This window comes from Xyrauchen texanus, chromosome 23 (genome assembly GCF_025860055.1).
Source record: "Xyrauchen texanus isolate HMW12.3.18 chromosome 23, RBS_HiC_50CHRs, whole genome shotgun sequence".
NCBI classification, from domain to species: domain Eukaryota; kingdom Metazoa; phylum Chordata; class Actinopteri; order Cypriniformes; family Catostomidae; genus Xyrauchen; species Xyrauchen texanus.
Window position 1 is genome coordinate 7,188,937 of NC_068298.1, and position 19,835 is coordinate 7,208,771.

The 19,835-nt window shown below is 38.2% G+C and overlaps 1 protein-coding gene across 5 annotated transcripts in view; it reads left to right on the forward strand.

Moving 5' to 3' along the window:
* Positions 1-19,835, forward strand: part of LOC127663168 (LIM and calponin homology domains-containing protein 1-like) — a 109,472-nt gene that overhangs the window by 40,056 nt on the left and 49,581 nt on the right. For all 5 annotated transcript variants that reach the window (XM_052154652.1, XM_052154653.1, XM_052154655.1 and 2 more), the window contains exons 2-3: positions 1,278-1,348; positions 7,325-7,394. In XM_052154652.1, the coding sequence (XP_052010612.1) occupies positions 1,278-1,348; positions 7,325-7,394 (141 nt within the window). The remainder of the gene's footprint in view (positions 1-1,277; positions 1,349-7,324; positions 7,395-19,835) is intronic.

A 19,835-nucleotide genomic window follows, 5' to 3' on the forward strand; every position in this document is an offset into this window, starting at 1 on the left:
TAAGTACAAATTGATGGATTCACAACTATTGTAAAAAATATGTTTATCATGAATATCATGATTTTTGGAGTAATGACTATCAAGAAATTTTCTTTGGGTTGCTTCATGTTCAGGGCCTTTTCAATAAAAAAATCAATAAATAAATTCATTAAAAATTCATTAGAAACTTCACACAGTCATGAGGGTTTAAAGGAGTCCCCTTTGTTTTTTTTTATTTTTATTTCTATATTAGAATATAACATTATTCCAAACTACTTTGGAAAATACATTTTTTAATAATATATTTATTTATTATATTTCTTATTTATGTATTTTTAATACATAATGAGATTTATTTACTTATTTCTGTCTCCGGATGGTTATACCATCCGGAGATGGTGTACAGATGGATAAGTATAAGACAGATGGTTATATAAGACAGATGGTTATATAAGTACAGTGTAATTTCAGCTCTGTTTGTTCATATGTTTGTGAAAAAAAAATGTCTTAACCGATCAGCCTCAACATTAAAAACCACCTGCCTAATATTGTGTAGGTCCTCCTCGTGCCACCAAAACAGCGCCAACCCACATCTCAGAATAGCATTCTGCTATTCTTCTCACCACAATTGTACAGAGTGGTTATCTGAGTTACTGTAGACTTTGTCAGTTCAACCCAGTCTGGCCATTCTCTGTTGACCTCTCTCATCAACAAGGAATTCCTGTATGTAAACCAACAATCATGCCACGCTTCAAATCACTGAGATCACATTTTCTCCATTCTGATGGTTGATGTGAACATTAACTGAAGCTCTTGACCCGTATCTGCATGATTTTATGCACTGCACTGCTACCACATGATTGGCTGATTAGATAATGGCATGGATGATTGTTGATGCCAGACGGGCTGGTTTGAGTATTTCTGTAACTGCTGATCTGCTGGGATTTTCTCTAGAATTGACTCTGAATGGTGCCAAAAACATCCAGTGAGCGGTAGTTCTGCGGATGGAATAGTGTGTTCGTTTTCTGAAATAAGCTTTGATTTGCACTGCATCATGGAAGGTCATTTCCTATTGCTCTGTTCTTTGGTTTTGTTTTTGATTCTCATCTTGAATTTTCTCAATTGTAGAACCAGATATTACACACTATTCAAGATCAAATTACAAAATTACACATGGATGCTTTGTATAGGGCTGCTTAGAATATTTTTATCCAAGTTACTGAGATAGAGTTGATTTTTTTGTTGTCGGAATTGTGTGAGTAATGTGTGTGTGTGTGTGTGTGTGTGTGTGTTTGCAGGCAGTGACTGGCAGGAGTTTTGGTGACAAAGACTTCAGAGGAGGACTCGACAACGGCATTCTACTGTGCGAGTGAGTACTGCAAAATACTATACAAATACAGACACATTTAAAAGAATAGTACACAAAAAAAAATGAAAATTTTTCACCCTCATGCCATTCCAAACCCGTTTTCTTTATTCCATCCATCCATCCATCCATCCATCTTCAACCGCTTATCCGAAGTCGGGTCGCGGGGGCAGCTGCTCCAGCAGGGGCCCCCAAACTTCCCTATCCCGAGCCACATTAACCAGCTCTGACTGGGGGACTCCGAGGCGTTCCCAGGCCAGCGTGGAGATGTAATCTCTCCACCTAGTCCTGGGTCTTCCCCGAGGCCTCCTCCCAGCTGGACGTGCCTGAAACACCTCCCTATAGGGAGGCGGCCAGGGGGCATCCTTACCAGATGCCCAAACCACCTCAACTGACTCCTTTAGACTCCTCACGGATGACTGAGCTCCTCACCCTATCTCTAAGGGAGAAGCCCGCCACCCTTCTGAGGAAGCCCATTTCGGCCGCTTGTACTCGTGACCTAGTTCTTTCGGTCATGACCCAGCCTTCAGATCCCGAGGTACTTGAACTCCTTCACTTGGGGCAATAACTCATTCTTTATTCCATGAAACATAAATGAAGATTTTGAAGAAAGTCCAAGCTGCTCTTTTCCATACCATGAAATTAAAGGGGACTGTCAATCTCCATAAATGTCTAAAGCATTATAAAAGTAGTCCAAACAATATTCTAGACATCTAGAGATACTCTTAAAGGGATCGCTCACCCAAATATGGAAATTTAGTCATAATTTACTCATTCTCTTGTTGTTTCTAACCTGTATGACTTTCTTTCTTATTTGGAACACAAATAAAGATGTTAGGAAATTGTCAGGAACTGACGGCCTCAGTCATTATTAAATGCCATTGCACCTTTTATCCATACAATGAAAGTGAATGGTAACTGAGGCAGGAACAAAATCTCCTTTCTTGTTAATAAGAAGAAAGTCAGTCTTACAGATATATAACTTAATCGGATAGCCTCACAGACAGGCCTCACATGTAATAGTTTAATTTGGAGGCACATAGATGTCAACGTTTGACACACAAACCACAGTAATGGTGATACTCCACCAACATTAAGTCAAAGATGAGCTCTTAACATCAACACACAACTATTAATCAACAGTGTGGACAAAAAACAACAACAGCAACACAAAAATAATAATATATATATATATATTCATACTGCAATGCTCTCTAGGAGTTGGCAAGTGTGTTCAGACAACATTGTTAAGCAAGTTGAGATGACTTGTTAATTCAACTTAAGTACAAGTTGATGGAATCATAACTTAATATGTTACGTTGCCTGGGCAGTTTAGTTGTGTCAACTCAAACAAGCACAGTTATACAACTAGATGTCAAAAATATTTTTACTGTGTATAGTACACTCTTTATGTGGATGCCATGTCACACAAGCAAGAGTGCTTTCCTCCCAGTAAAATGTCCAACAGGGGGGTGTCAAAAGCAAGTGAAATGGTGTCATAATCAGACAAGGTTTTAAAGGTGAATGTTAGATTGAGGTTTTAATGAGTAAATCATAGCTCCCTAAACTACAATTGCAACCTAAACCTAACCAATAGTGTCCTAAAAGTAAATGAGAGGTGTATAAAACAGACATCCTTACCCTAAACCAACACCTAAACCTAACAAATAGTATCCAAAAACAAAATGCGAAATGAAAAGCACATTTTCTGAAGCAACCACGTATTACTTCTATGACACTCTCATCTCATGTGCCAGCTTGTGTGCTTGACTGGTCTCAAACTGCGTACTTCAGAGTCTAAATTGCAACACTCTATAGGTGAGCTACTGTACAAGCTAATCACATTGGAATAAGTGTGTAAATGTAGGTAAGTTTGTAATACAAGTGTTAAAAAGTATTGTTTTTAAATGATGTGTTAGAGTATAAGTGTTTCAATATCATAACAGCAGTGTGTGAGTAATAAAGTGAAAAATACGTCTCATAATCATTCGTTTTAGTAGTGAATGTATGAAAGTGAATGAAATGCACAGTTGTTGTAGCGCCTCTAGTGCTCATTTCACCATGAAACTGTAGTGAAACGTAGAATTCGGCACATAAGAGCATAAACACTAACAAGCTTCTTATACAAATAGTGAAGCGTCCCGTTGCTGATTTACTAAATATCTGCGCTCTTGGAGCAAAGCTTGTCCAATTAGATTAGTGGACCAGAACTAACTGTTTTATAATATCCATGTATGTTTACAGAGAAAGTGCTGCTTCATGATGTCTGTCCATGAAGCATAAATCAGAGATGTTTCACAGTGATAAATATGCAAACCATTGCAGTGGAAACCTGTGTGTCGAAAGTAAATGTGTCTTTCCTGTCATGATCTTGTTACACACACGTTTTTCATTAGCAGGAACTGAACTGGCCTGTCCTTTCCCTGTCAGCAATAAATCTGTGAGATGTATGGAGCTCTGTCCTCCAACAGTGACAAGCCTGTCATCAGCACAAGTATGTGGGTGTGTGAGTGTGTGTGTGTAAGAGGGAGACAGCAGACCCCCTAAGGCAGCTAAAAGAAGGGCCACATTAACATGGCTGTCTCCACTTGTGCCACACACACACACACACACACACACACACACACACACACACACACACACACACACATGGTGGTGCAGCTATCCTTATGAGGACTCTCCATAGCCATAATGATTTTATACTGTACGAACTATAGATTCTATCCCATAACCCTACCCCTAAACCTAACCCTCACAAAAACGTTCTGCATTTTTACGTTTTCAAAACAAACATTGTTAAGTATGTTTTTTTTTATGCAATTTGAATTATGGGGACAATAGAAATGTCTAGAAATAGAATAATACCCTATAATTACCAGTTTGCAACCTAAAAAAATCGTCCTCTTAAAACACGTGGCGGCACGTGAAACCTACCTGTATTCATTTGGCGGTAATAGCGCGTTGTATATTGCACCTGGCAATTGTTGTGAATAAAGTGCAATCTACAATGAGCCTGATTTACATTAAAGGCGTGTTTGCGTGGAAAGAAATTACAGTGACTTCATTTAAATCCTAATGACGCAGTGCAATTTCAGCGCTGATTGCACCTGCTAAAATAGATGTCCTTTCTAAATATTCTTAACTTTATTCTTAAGTTGGAAAATAAGATAAGAAGAAAACTGTATTCTTAAGAATGTTTAGTGAATCCAGCCCCGTGCCCACAATCTCCCCAGGACAAGCAGGCAGCTTGAGCATATGGACCATTCACACTGGCGCACACATAATGTTTCAATTCTGACAGAGCTGCTTTTCAGTAAGTACATTCTGTGTTCAGGTAAAGACTAATATAAACATACGATGAATGACCACGTACATGAGTGTGTCCATAGCGTGACTTCTGTATGTCAGGCTTGCGGGACCCCTTGTGTCTGATCCTTTTAGACATTTCAGGTGCATCCTCAAACACTTCTTCTCACATTTAGAGCTTAACGTAAACCACACACACAAACATCCGCAATATTTCGCTTGACCTTTTACACCACTGAGAACTGAAAAGGAATAGTTAAATTCTGTAATAATCGTATACTCTCCCTTATGTCTTTCTACCTTTATGCTGTTGTTTTGTCTGTGGAACACAATGGTAGAAATGTTTTCAAAATTGTTACTAAGCTCTTTCCATACAGCGACCACTTCTGTCGAGTTCCAAAAAGGCCAAAAAAAAAATAGTCCATGCGACTCATGTGCTATATATACATTTGATGTCAGAGGTTTACATACACTTAGGTTGAAGTCATTAAAACAAATTTTTTAACCACTCCATAGATTTTATATTAGCAAACTACAGTTTTGGCAAGTCGTTTAGGAAATCTACTTTGTGGGTCAGAAGTTTACATACACTAAGTTAACTGTGCCTTTAAGCATGATGTCAAGCTTTTAAGCAATTCGCTTCTGATAGGCTAATTGGAGTCAATTGGAAGTGTACCTGTTGATGTATTTTAAGGCCTAGCTTCAAACTCGAATCCTCTTTGCTTGACATCATGGGAAAATCAAAAGAAATGAACCAAGACCTCAGAAAAAAATTGCAGAATTCCTGGTTCATCTTTATGAGCAATTTCCAAACAACTGACGGTACCACTTTCATCTGTACAAACAATATTACGCAAGTGTAAACACCAGGGGACCACGCAGCCATCATACCGCTCAGGAAAGAGACACATTCTGTGTCCTAGAGATAAATGTAGTTTGGTGTAAATCAATCCCAGAACAACAGCAAATGACCTTGTGAAGATGCTGGAGGAAACAGGTTGACAAGTATCTATATCCACAGTAAAATGAGTCCTATATCGTCATAACCTGAAAGGCTGCTCAGCAAGGAGAAACTCACTGCTCAAAAACTGGCATAAAAAAGCCAGATTACAGTTCACAAGTGCACATGGGGACAAAGATCTTGCTTTTTGGAGAAATGTCCTCTGGTCTGATGAAACTAAAATTTTACTTTTTGGCCACAATAACCTTCGTTAGGTTTGGAGGAAAAGGGTGAGACTTGCAAAGTGAAGAACACCATTCCAACAGTGAATAATGGGGGTGGCAGCATCATGTTGTGGGGGTGCTTTGCTGCAGGGGGAACTGGTGCATTTCACAAAATAGATGGCATCGTGAAGAAGGAAAATTATGTGGATATATTGAAGCAACATCTCAAGACAGTCAGGAAGTTAAAGCTTGGTCACAAATGGGTCTTCCAAATGGACAATGATACCTCCAAAATTGTGGCAAAATGGCTTAAGGACAACAATTCAAGGTATTGGAGTGGCCATCACAAAGCCCTGACCTCAATCCGAAAGAACATTTGTGGAAAGAACTGAAAAAGCCAGTGCGTGTAAGGAGGCCAACAAACCTGACTCAGTAACACCAGTTCTGTCTGGAGGAATGGGATAAAAATTCCAGCAACTTATTGTGAGATGCTTGTGGAAGGCTACGAAAAATGTTTGACCCAAGTTAAACAATTTAAAGGCAATCCTACCAAATACTATCAAAGTGTATGTAAACTTCTGACCCACTGGGAATGTGATGAAAGAAATAAAAGCTGAAATAAATAATTCTCTCTACTATTATTCTGACATTTACATTCTTAAATAAAGTAGTGATCCTAACTGACCTTAGACAGGGAATGTTTTCTATGGTTAAATACCAGGAATTGTGAAAAATTGTTTAAATGTATTTGGCTAAGGTATATGCAAACTTCTGACTTCAACTGTAAGTCTTTTAAAGCCATTGAATTGCTTTGTGTGAGGAACAGACCAAAATGTAAGTGTAAATGTAAAAATCGCATGTCAACGTCATTGATGGCAGACGATATCTTGTCTTGCATGTGCGATAACAGAATGAAAGATTATCAGTGAATAATGACTTAAAATATGGGATCAGAACATCATATGGAAGAGTAAATGAAAAAAATTGTGTGAAGTATTCCTTTAAAGACCCTGCTGGTTGTTGTTTTGCTGTCCTTAATGAAACACGATGGCCATTTTTTTATTATTATTTTATTATGTATATTTTGTTGTCCTGTAGGGCCAATTTACCCTTTAGTTTAGTACCCCTGTCTTCAGCCATACCCTCTAGACTTCATCTGTTCTTTCACCTATACACTAACATTCCCAAAATGTTCCAACCAAAATAACAAATGAAATTTGTTTCAAACCATATTAGGAACATTTTCAGTTTCAAAAGAGTCACTGGCGATGTAAACTCATCATCTGTGTTGCTTGTTCCTGCAGACAGATGTGGCAACATTCACTGATCCATGTCCCAAAGAGCAAAGAGTGCAATGTTGTGCAGGAGTTTTTTTGGACTCTTCTCATCATGTTGACAAATCCTTGAAGCAGTCATTATTCAAAGATGCTTGATTAGTAATGAAAGATCGGTGGGGTTTGACTCTGATTCACATTCAGACTGTCTGATGTGTCTCTTTCTCTCTCTCAGACTGCTGAGCTCAATCAAACCAGGTCTTGTGAAGAAGATTAACAGGCTGCCCACTGCTGTAGCTGCACTGGTAAGGACTTTAATACTAATACCTACAAATATTAATTAGTTGATGTTGGAATATCGTTTAAAGTCTAAATGCCATGAATCAAGAATCTTGTAAACAAATCTTAGTTTACCAGTGGACCTATAAAAATGTGTCCATCAGCAGTTGGTTAATCAGATTGAAGCTGGTGATTTCAGCCAGCTCTTGGTATTTTATTGTTCAAAATGCATCAAACGATCAATGAAAGAACTACTGGCTTTTCTGAATGGCGATGAATACTCTGAGGATTTGTCCTTGTGTGTGTGTGTGTGTGTGTGTGTGTGTGTGTGTGTGTGTGTGTGTGTGTGTTGCTGTGAATGAGGTTGCAGTCTTTGACAGGCTCTTAGCTGATGATGATCACCGTGTGCTGGGCTACTCCCCTCTGAAATATGGCGAACCATTTTTAATACTGTTTAACTGAGAATATAAAACAAACTGTAAAACGAGTCATTTTGCTGTGGTGATGCATTTTTGCTTGCTGATTTTTCTTCTCTACCTTCAAAATAAATCCTTTGAGTTTTAGGCAAAGGTTTCCTGGATGCCTTTCAGAAAGCTTTAAACAAACATTTGCTTCCACAATATGAAAAATGTAAATGTTTTAAAACATATTGAAACACTTTGAAAAGTTAATTGCATTCATTACATCCCATGGAAAATCACCTTATGTTTATATAGACACGAGACAGAGTTATTATCGTATACTAAACTTAAAGATTGTTCACCCAATAATGAAAGTTACTCACCCTCATGCCATCCCAGGTGTGAATTACTTTCTTTCTTCAGCAGAACACAAATTAAGATTTTTAAAAGAATATTTCAGCTTTGTTGGTCCTCAAAATGTAAGTGAATGGTGACCAGAGCTTAAAAGTAATCCAAACAACTCCAGTGGTTAAATCCATGTCTTCTGAAGTGATATGATAGGTGAAGATCAAAATGTAATTACATTTTTTTATCCTTTTTTACTATAAATCTCCACCTTTGACCAGCCCCAACCAGTAGGTGGCAGAATGTGAAAGTGAAAGTGTAGATTTACATTAAAAAAGGACTTAAATATTGATCTGTTTCTCACCCACACCTATCATATTGCTTCTGAAGACATGGATTTAACCACTGGAGTTGTATGAATTACCTTTATAAGGTACTATAAACTAAAGAATTGTTGAAGGCTAAATAAAACAAAATAAAAATTATTAAATAAATTGTTTATCTTAGCATGGCATGTAAACTGACTCTTTAATACAGAGATAGACATAAATATTTTAATATTTTTCTATCATTAAAAATGCAATTGAAATGTAGTATGCTTGCCTATGTGGCATGTTATTTGAGTAAGGTTGCTAATACCGATTTAAAGTTAATCTACTGTTGCAAGTTTTGCCACTCTTAAAGGTACATTACGATGAATTAATCGCCTACATTTTTGTTAGAAATTGACAATCTTTATGAACATCTCCAGTTCATAAATGCATTCTTGCGTTACCCTGAATCACTAAGCTTAGCCTTCAATAATAATTTATATTTTAGCTGTCGAGTTTAATTTGGTATAATGTTTCTGTCTTCTGTCATTTGTCCATGATTAAATCATGTTTGCAATCAAAGAAAAGAAGGTCCGGCATAATTGCACAGTCCTAGGCTCTCTTTTGACAAATTGTACGTTTCTTGTGGAGGAAGTTGTTGCTGAAAGAATTCACATGAACTTTCACCAGAGATGAATACAACTGTTTCAGTATGAGTTTGATTAAACGTCTTGAATTGTTTTGTGGCACAGCTTTGATAGGTTGAAGTTTCTAAAACATCAAGGTCGCTGTCGGCATTTGTGTGTTTACCTAGTTCAACTCAGATATTCTGTAGATATTAGTCAAAATGTCAAACTGTAAACTGAGTAAAAAAAACCATGAGGCCTGAATGCTGTTTCATGGAGTTTCAGACTCCACCTCTTATTTTCTTTTAGGGTGTTCTCTCTCTTTCTCTTTCCACTTTCTTTTATCCCAAATTCTTTCACATCAATGATGTGCCTGTATGTCTCAGGAGGAGTTACCCAGGGTCCCCTGCTCTCCTCTATGCAGCTCTTTAGTGAATGAAAAGTATGCACTCAAGAGGGGGTATGCACTCATTTCACCGTGCTCTTGGTTGATGAAGATTGAAGTGTTTTAGGAAGGGGCATTCCTATTGCCAGTACCTTTTCATGTCCTCATCTCATGTCTTAATATGTTGGATAAACAATTACACTTAATTTTTAAAGATGCAAGTCATTTTAGTTTTCTTTGATCACAATTAAGTGAACAGTGGGGTGAAATTTAGCTAATGAGCAGATGTTGCCATTTTCACCATGTGCCTGCATGCTATGCACTTCTAAAATTAAAAACTGGCAATTTATTAAGAAACTGTTACGTTCCCGTGTTGTCTGCCCCGTGTTTTCTGTTTCAGTCGTCACTGATCAGACTTTTCTTTGTGTTTATTCCGTTATTTTTTGTTTGTCAATAAAAGCCGCGATTGGATCCGCACCTCCCGTCTGCCTTCTCCTCCCCACACATCCATAACAGAAAGAAAAGTCCACGATGGGAAAAACTAACTTTAACACAAAAAAGAACACACGGCTGGAAGAACAAACACGAAGGGCAGGTAACAAGGGCAAAGGCACGACAAGAAAACCATACAACAAATGACAAGGGAAAAGGAAAACAACAGGGTTTAAATACACAGACACAATGAAGACTGAACGAGACACAGGTGAGAACAATGATGCAATGATGGCAGTGATGAGATCAGGGAATTGTGGGAAGTATAGTTTTTAGACAGACAAGTGAAACACGGGGCAGACAACAAGGAAAACGTGACATGGAATGTGATCAGTGACGAGTGAAACAGAAAACACGGGGCAGACAACACGGGAACGTAACAGAAACAATCCAGGTGTTTCTTTTTTTTTTTTTGTTTGTTTAAATTGAAATGTTTTAAACAACACATTTGTATGGGAATATTGTTTTCTTTGGTAATCAAATTAATGGATTTTTCCATCCAAAATGTTACTTTCCATCCAATTAGTCATAACAAAAGCCAGTTGACATAATCCTCCAGGACATTACATCATTTTAGTGGGATACCAGCAGCAAGTATTATTACAATGGATTTGATGAATTCTTTGATATTTTTAATTTTGCTTGTACTCATAAAATACTCATTTTAATTTCAATACTAAACTCTTTAACAAGAAAAAAAGAAATATAGCCTATATATATATATATATATATATATATATATATATATATATATATATATATATATATATATATATATATTAAGGTTATATTCATTTAATTTTGCTAAACATTACACAATTCAATTTGATGGAATTTTGATGTGAAATTGAAATATTCAAATCTTAATAATAGCCTGAAATATGTTTTTATAATATCAGAATTGTAAAAGATTATTAAAAATATATAAATTAAATTCTTTTTTACACCCTCATGCAAGCCAGTTCTTAATTCCTAACTTTAGCTAATTTATCCATAACTAACTTTAGTAAATAAACTTTATTTCAATCTTGTTAGATTCTATCCCATTACTTTTTTTTGCCATTTTTTCAGTTATGATTAATAAAGTTTATGTGCCTGACTTTTTCTGAAACTCTGGTATACACTTTTATATAAATACTTTCTTAAATTACAACACAAATACAATTTTTTTTAAAGGTTGCCAGGTTTAACGGTACTGTATTACAGGAATGACCCAAAGGTTCAAAAGTGTGTGATGTACAGAGGAAACTTACAGCAGACAGAAGAATACGCTGTAAAATAAAGAGAAGGAAAAACATGGAAGATATCAGGTGTTAATCACCCCAGTGTTCAGAATTAGTGTTTTGAAGGAAGTTTGCTTTGGCTGGGCCGCTTCCTCTCCCCTCCATCATTCACTTGCTAGATTGGCCGTCTTATCTTCCCCGTCCACTAATCAGCGCCGCCACCCCTCCTATGGCTCATAACAGGCATGTGTAATTTCACGCCTGCATTCCTTACCGCTCTCACTCGCTCTGTCTCACTGTGATCCCAGAACTACAATTACGCCCGAATATCTTATCATACATTAAATCCCTGGAATGCTTTCGCTTGCCCGTTATGTCAGACAAGATCTCTCACGTTTGTATCACAATAGCTCTGTTCCAAAACCTAGAGAGCTGCCTGCTTAGACAGTGGAGGGGAAGAAGCACATACTATGGTTTTTGGTGTCTGCAGTGTTGCTTCCAAAGCTGATCAAACTACTTCTCAAACAGTGGCATTTCAAAAATAATGAACTAAGCTCAAAACTGTATTTTGCTGCAGAATAGGCGAAATATCCAATTATGAATGCAGAAGTATATGTTACATCAGGCTGTAAATAACTGTTAAAGGCTGTCAAAGAACACTCTGCACTTGGGCAGTGGTGTATGTCCATTATATACATTGTTAATCATGAAAACCACTGTTTTAATTACTAGCTGTTTGTTGTGAAGCCACGGCCATTTGAGAGCTAGACCAGTCATCATAGAGAAAAGCCTCACTTCCATGCAGGAGTGAAATACATTGATTGAAAGCACATTGTCCAAAAGGCAATCAGATACAAATCCAAAGCAAATACCATTTATGAAGCTCCCCTAGACTCATAGAGAAGCATGGCGTCTGGATGGGACCCAAAATGACGAGTTTATAGCTCCTAGTCCAACGAACATTGATCTTCACTCCCCTCAAATATAATAGTACAGGTTAGGGGTGGGAATTACAAGGTAACTGGCGATACGCTCTTATATGGATATCTAGGTCACGATATAATTGCGATTCTTTATTTTTGGTGTATTGCGATTCAAAACTGCGATACATTTTGTGATATTTACCATATTTTACTCACAATTTTTCATTCTTATTCATAGGTCTTCAGAAAACTGTTGCCAATTCACCAAATGCATTATTAAATAAATATAAAAGTGCCTCAACTAATTTGAATGTATACAATTTATTTGTGAAGATTAAAAATGCTGACCCTCAAATAAGTCTGTGGATTATTTAATGGATCTCTTTTGTGTTCAGTTTATTTGTAAAAGGATGTAACATTACTCAGTCAATTTAAATATTATTCAAATTTGTCCTCGTGGGGGGCGTAGTGACTCGCCTCAATCCGGAATCTCACGTCTGAGACAGTCAATCCATTGATCTTGTCACGTGTTACCATGGAGATCTAGCACGTGTGGAGGCTCAGGCTATTCTCCGTGGCATCCAAGCACAACTCACCGCGCACCCAACCGAGAGCGAGAACCACATTATAGCGACCACGAGGACGTTAACCCAATGTGACTCTACCTACCCTTGCAACCGGGCCAACTGGTTGCGTAGGAAGCCTGACTGGAGTCACTCAGCACACCCTGGATTCGAACTTGGGACTCCAGGTGTGGTAAGTCAGCATCTTTACTTGCTGAGCTACCCAGGTACCCGCTTTTATGCTTCTTCAATGTCATGGAGCTTGACTGTAACTACAATAACACAAAATAACACATAATACCAGAGCACTGGGAAACAGGCTAATGCACTAATGACCAAAAGAGCGATCACTTCGCTTCTAGTATTGTGGACTTTAATGAACAACATAAACAATTTTTTTATGGATCTTTGACCAAACGAAATGTTGCCAAACTCTGGATCTGAAAGAGGAAGGTGGATTTTGAATAGTCTCTGACGTGTTCATGATGTCAACAAATTTCTGTGTTGTGGGTGACGTCAAAGGAGTTCCGCTCTGTCTCAGGTTAATAACTGCGCCATCTAAGGAACAGTTTTAGAATTTGAAAAATGTGAATATCGATACAATATTGTGAGGAAAAATATCACAATGCTATAATACATACATTCCCCCCCCCCACCTCTAGTGCAGGTATCTGCTTTGGACTACCATTTAAGCTCGGCTTCAGTAGCACTTAATGAGTTGCCTGTCTAACGACTACTGTGGACATATTTATTTGGGAAAAAAGCAGATTGCGTTACTTGAATGAACAACACAATTAGTGATGTGTGAATTTAATTCGGTAAAATATTGAATTGCACAAATATTATTGTGTAATTTATACAAATTAAACTTGTCGTCGTTGCTGCATTTCTTCAAAATTTTAGGGGAAGTTTTGCTTCCTCTTTAGTCTTAAGCAATCGCCACTGTCCAACATTGACTAAATGACTAGGTGCGATGTGAAAGAGCAACAAACGACAAAAACTCTTCCATGTAAATCCAAGTTTTTATCTTAACCAGCTACAACCACAATTATCATGCCAATTATTAAATTGTTATTTATTAAATATTAAAAAAACATTTCTGTGGTGTTGCACTAGCTAGCTTTTCCCATTGTTAAATTGTATTGGTCCAAAATACTGTGTATTACTGATAAACATTACTATACATTAAACATAAAAAAATGTAATATATAGTAATATATGGAGGCCTGGGTAGCTCAGCGAGTATTGACGCTGACTACAACCCCTGGAGCCACGAGTTCGAATCCAGGGCATGCTGAGTGACAACAGTTAGATCTCCTAAGCAACCAAATTGGCCTGGTTGCTAGGGAGGGTAGCGTCACATGGGATAACCTCCTCATGTTCGCTATAATGTGTGGTTCTCGCTCTCGGTGGGGCACATGGTGAGTTGTGCATGGATGCCACGGAGAATAGCGTGAGCATCCACACGCACTATGTCTCCGCGGTAATGAGCTCAACATGCCACGTCATAAGATGCATGGATTGACGGTCTCAGACGCGGAGGCAACTGAGATTTGTCCTCCACCAGCCGGATTGAGAGTCAATACGCCACCACGAGGACTTAGAGCACATTGGGAATTGGGCATTCCAAATTGGGGAGAAAAAAATATATACAGTATGTATGTAATATATATGTCATGTCGCACAGCATATTTGCTTTCAGTAAGGACCAATTACTTGTCATTAGATACATATCACAGCTATAAAAAAAATCATCCAAAATGGCAGACGAGATAAATGAATATAGATAAAATTTGCTTTGGCTTATTGTCAGGTTTATTTAAACTAAGAAGGTAGTGTTCTTGTTCCTGGCTGCAGGCTCATACAAGGAAACGTGCCTATCTGAAGTGCATACCTGAAATGTTTTACAAGAGTTTACAGAAGGACTGTAAATAGATGGATGTTCTTAGCTCTTATCAAAATAATCATGGCGTTATGAATCAATCTTAAAGTTAAGAAGTAATCTCCAAAAAATATTTCCAAAAGGTTTTTAAATTTGGAATTTTGGAGGTTTGGAATGATCTGCCAAAATTTGGAGTCCTTGAGATGCAAGTTCAAACCACAAAAATGCACAAATGCATGCATAAATCTTGTGAAACTATGTTTTACCCACCATATGTGCATATCAGCAAATATAAAGTCTTTCTTTTGACAGGAGTTCAGTTGGAAACACAAATAAGCTTAAAGTTTCAGACCTTCTGGTGCAAAAATGGCACCCCTGCTGAAAAGACCTATTCAGATGGGCATAAATTCCCTTGCAGGTCCTAGTGTGTTCGGTGTTGAATTGACCCTCCGCTAAGCCACACCCCCTTAGTTATTGTTGCTCATGCTGAATAATTTATTTAATTGTTGCTTTAAAAGTTGCATGTCTGTTAAATAAAAAAAGGTACATTTTTCAAATTTGAGATTAAATCATAATCGGGCTGAAACATAAACCGATATTGCGACATGATTTAGTGTGAGTATCAACCAATAAGGGTTGCGATTTAATTAAATTAAACTGTATTATTACTGTACATGCACAGCTCTGTTGTCTGTACGTGTGAGGCTTATGAACTGAGCATTTTATATTTACAGCGCTTTAGATTCACTAATTGCACATTTGTGTTATTTCAAATATGCTTGGCCACTAAAAGTTACTATCCAAATCCAAGGGAACCTCATAGCACTGGGTTTTTGTGGACAGAACAGTGGATGAGAGCATTTCTCTGCTTTAAAATGGCATTGTTAACTCAACTACTGTACAAACAAACAACTTCCTTCAGTGTTCTGCCAAAATAAAAGCCTCTGCCAAAATAAAGGCTTAAGCATTTGACCGGACCACAAAGCAATGCCGCTTGCAAGTTAACCTTGTGCGACCTCGACTGATCTCAGTTCAGGACACTCTTGGCAGTCATTAAAGGGTTAAAAAAGATGTGTGACAAAAATTTCACAGATTTATCGTGAAACAACTCACTGTTAAACATGATGGCCTCCTGCGAGGACAGTGAGCCTTACTTATCTTAGAAATCCTATATCTACTGTGCATTATTACATTGAGTATCAATACATATATCCAAAATCTTGAAAATTATGCTTTCAGAGGCTGTATATGGAGTCTGGTTGAAAATAAGGTGCATTTCAAACTGTTCTGAGACCAGTGCAGTCAGACAACATGCTGGAGGTCAAGTCATTCACTAATTAAGGAGCAAGGGAGCATCCTATAGCTTTCCTATACAGCCAAGTGCATTCACTCCTAACTTCTGGTCAAAAGTTTAGTTTCAGGCTGCAGATGATGTTTGCACCAGGGACCAAAAATGAAATGCTTTTCATTTTAGTTCGTTCTGAGAAGGAACCATATTTATTTGCTCTGGTTCTGGCGTTCCACAGCCTCCTTTCCAAATGGTAACCGGTTAGAACTAAATTAAAGAACGGTTAATAACGTTCTTTTTAAAATGTAACTTACATGGTTCTAATTTGAACTTTGCCCTGTCCTGCAGCCTATTTCCTCCCCATCTCAACAGTCTGCTTCTCATTTTCTTTGTTTCTCCATCAACATAAACATATCAACATATTTTGTTTGCTCGCCAATTCCTCTTAATGCACGTGTTAGCTTTTTTATGTGTAAGCATATATTCTTGGCTGGTAGTTTGTATGGATGGAGGTGAAGAAAAAAGGGAGGAATTCTGCGTATTGGCTTGGAACATGACTGCTATAAAGCCAATGTTATGTGTACACCTCTTCTAAATGACTGCATCCAGCACAGTCATGCGTGTAATTGTAGATGTTGAAACTTTGGTGACTTTCAACTTAGCAATGTTACATCCATTCTCCAAGTCAGTTTATCAAATTACTGCCCTTTTCAAGGTGCCATGGCCAACAGTAAGTGCTGTTATTGTGAAATGGAAACTTCTAGTAACAACAGCAGCTCAGCCATGAAGTGATACGTCATGTAAGCCAACAGAATGGGACTGTTGAGTACTTCAGGGTAGTATACAGTGCATCCGGAAAGTATTCACAGCGCTTCACTTTTTCCACATTTTGTTATGTTACAGCCTTATTCCAAAATGGATTAAATTCATTATTTTCCTCAATTCTACAAACAATACCTCATAATGACAACGAGAAAGAAGTTTGTTTGAAATCTTTGCAAATTTATTAAAAATAAAAAAACAATCACATGTACATAAGTATTCACAGACTTTGCTCAATACTTTGTTGAAGCACCTTTGGCACCAATTACAGCCTCAAGTATTTTTGTGTATGATGCTACAAGCTTGGCACACCTATTTTTGGGCAGTTTCTCCCATTCTTCTTTGCAGGACCTCTCAAGCTCCATCAGGTTGGATGGGGAGCGTCGGTGCACAGCCATTTTCAGATCTCTCCAGAGATATTCAATCGGGTTCAAGTCTGGGCTCTGGCTGGGCCACTCAAGGACATTCACAGAGTTATCCCATAGCCACTCCTTTGTTATCTTGGCTGTGTGCTTAGGGTCGTTGTCCTGTTGGAAGATGAACATTCACCCCAGACTGAGGTCTAGAGCGCTCTGGAGCAAGTTTTCATCAAGGATGTCTCTGTACATTGCTGAATTAATCTTTCCTTCGATCCTGACTTGTCTCCCAGTTCCTGCTTCTGAAAAACATCCCCACAGCATGATGCTGCCACTACCATGCTTCACTGTAGGGATGGTATTGGCCAGGTGATGAGCGGTGCCTGGTTTCCTCCAGACATGACGCTTGCCATTCAGGCTAAAGAGTTAAATATTTGATTCATCAGACCAGAGAATTTTGTTTCTCATGGTCTGAGAGTCCTTCAGGTGCCTTTTGGCAAACTCCAGGTGGGCTGTCATGTGCCTTTTACTGAGGAGTGGCTTCCGTCTGGCCACTCAACCATACAGGCCTGATTGGTGGAGTGCTGCAGAGATGGCTGTTCTTCTGGAAGGATCTCCTCTCTCCACAGAGAAACGCTGGAGCTCTGTTAGAGGGACCATCGGGTTCTTGGTCACCTCCCTGATTAAGGCCCTTCTCCCCCGATCGCTCAGTTTGGCCAGGCGTCCAGCTCTTGGAAGAGTCCCGGTGGTTCCAAACTTCTTCCATTTACGGATGATGGAGGCCACTGTGCTCATTGGTACCTTCAATGCTCCAGAAATATGTCTGTACCCTTACAATCCTGTCTCGGAGGTCTACAGACAATTCCTAGGACTTCATGGCTTGGTTTGTGCTATGACATGTACTGTTAACTGTGGGACCTTTTATAGACAGGTATGTGCCTTTCCAAATCATGTCCAATCAACTGAATGTACCACAAGTGGATTCCAATCAAGTTGAAGAAACATCTCAAGGATGATCAGTGGAAACAGGATGCACCTGAGCTCAATTTTGAGTGTCATGCCAAAGGCTGTGAATACTTATGTACATGTGATTTTTTTTCATTTTTTATTTTTAATAAAATTGCAAAGATTTCAAATAAACTTTATGCTGATAGTTAAAAGACTGGCCCTGCAAGACCAATGCACAACTGTACAGTACAGTACATAAGCATGCTTACTTAGATGTGTCACTAAAGACGAAATTGACTTCAGGGTGTTAGGGGTTAGGTGGAGTTATTCATTATAATTACCTTAATATATAAAGAATAGAAGTCTATGCTTTGTCCTCATTTAGAAAGCGAAGTCAGTGTGTGTATGTGTGCGGACAGAATGAGGCCTAATGTAGGTGAGTCTTGAGGCTTTGGCATTAGCTGTATTCATTGCAGTTGTGTCATTCATCCCATACCTTCAGGTTGTGATATTGCAATACAGATGACATAAAGTTTGGCTATAGAAAAGTAAGGAAAGTGTGAGTTAGAAAGTATTTTATATCTTTGTTGCAATTAACAAGTGCAATCCCTTCCTTTGTACAGCATATTTCTTTGTATGCTTTGAAATCTAAATGTTTTGCTCTCCATTCATCAGAGGCCTGAATGGAGACTATTGCAGACTATTATTTTGCACACTGACCTCCTGTACAACAGAGGGCAGCATACTACATCTAGTCTAATTAAATATTCTTGCTTATTGTTCAGGAATTATAATATTGGTGCTGTGGTCATATTAAAGAAATCTTTGTTTCAGCTGTTAAAGTTTAAAGGCATCTCGATCAAATTATGAAAAGTATAGATTAGGACCGTTCTATCAGGAAGACTTGCAGACTTGAGTGAGATTTAAGATGACATTTATTTGATGAATATAAAACAGAAAAGTAATGTCTCTCTTTGGTCCGAAGAAGTTGTACTCTGAACCGTCATATCCTGCTGCAGATAGGAGGCAGGGGCGAGGAGCCTACCCCTGTGCAGGACGGGACTCAACTGGTGGTGGTGGGGTGGTGGAGGTTGCTGTGTTAGCACACTGAAACAGCAATGTGATAGATTGTGAGCAGACTTATAAAGCAATGGCTTACATGTGATTGGCTGGGAATTACCCAGCTAATGGTGCGATGATGTACAGCTGCTAGTATTCCCGCTAGAACTACGCTGTGCTTACATTTCCAGGGGCGTCATGCACCTATTATTTTTTTTTTTGAGAGGGCACCAAGGTCAGCCACTAATCCATCTGAAACCCCAGCCCTTTTTTAAATAACAATTACATTTGCAGCTGTTTGTCAATAAATGTCTGTAATGGATATATTTGGTTACATTTTATGAGTTAGCATGCATGTCTGACATCTTCAGGCTGTTTTACGTCTCTATTTTGCGATCATGCCACCTCTTTTTTGCAAGCACTTTCCAGTGCTTGTTTATTTTACAAGCTTAAACAGTAATTTCTTATGATAAAATACTGTTTTCAGTACTGAACTGTAAAATCAATTCAGGCTAGGTCATTTTCTGTCACAACACAACAAATAACTGTGGAAAAAGAAATGAGAATAATCGCACTGCATTATGGGAAAGTGGTGTATCATTATGGTGTTTAGTGTTCCCTTTGAATGGAAACTTGCCTTATTTATATGTAATTAAGTTCACCAAATTGGTGCAAGTGTGGTTAAGAATTCAATATATTGTACTGTGATATATGGAGAAAATGAGTCAATTTAGGGGTTGACTTTATGTCGGACCATGATGTATTGTCTAGACCAGGTGTTTTCAAACTGGGACCACAAGGAAGTGCTAGGGGGTCCACAAAAATTAAGAGAAAATAAATGTA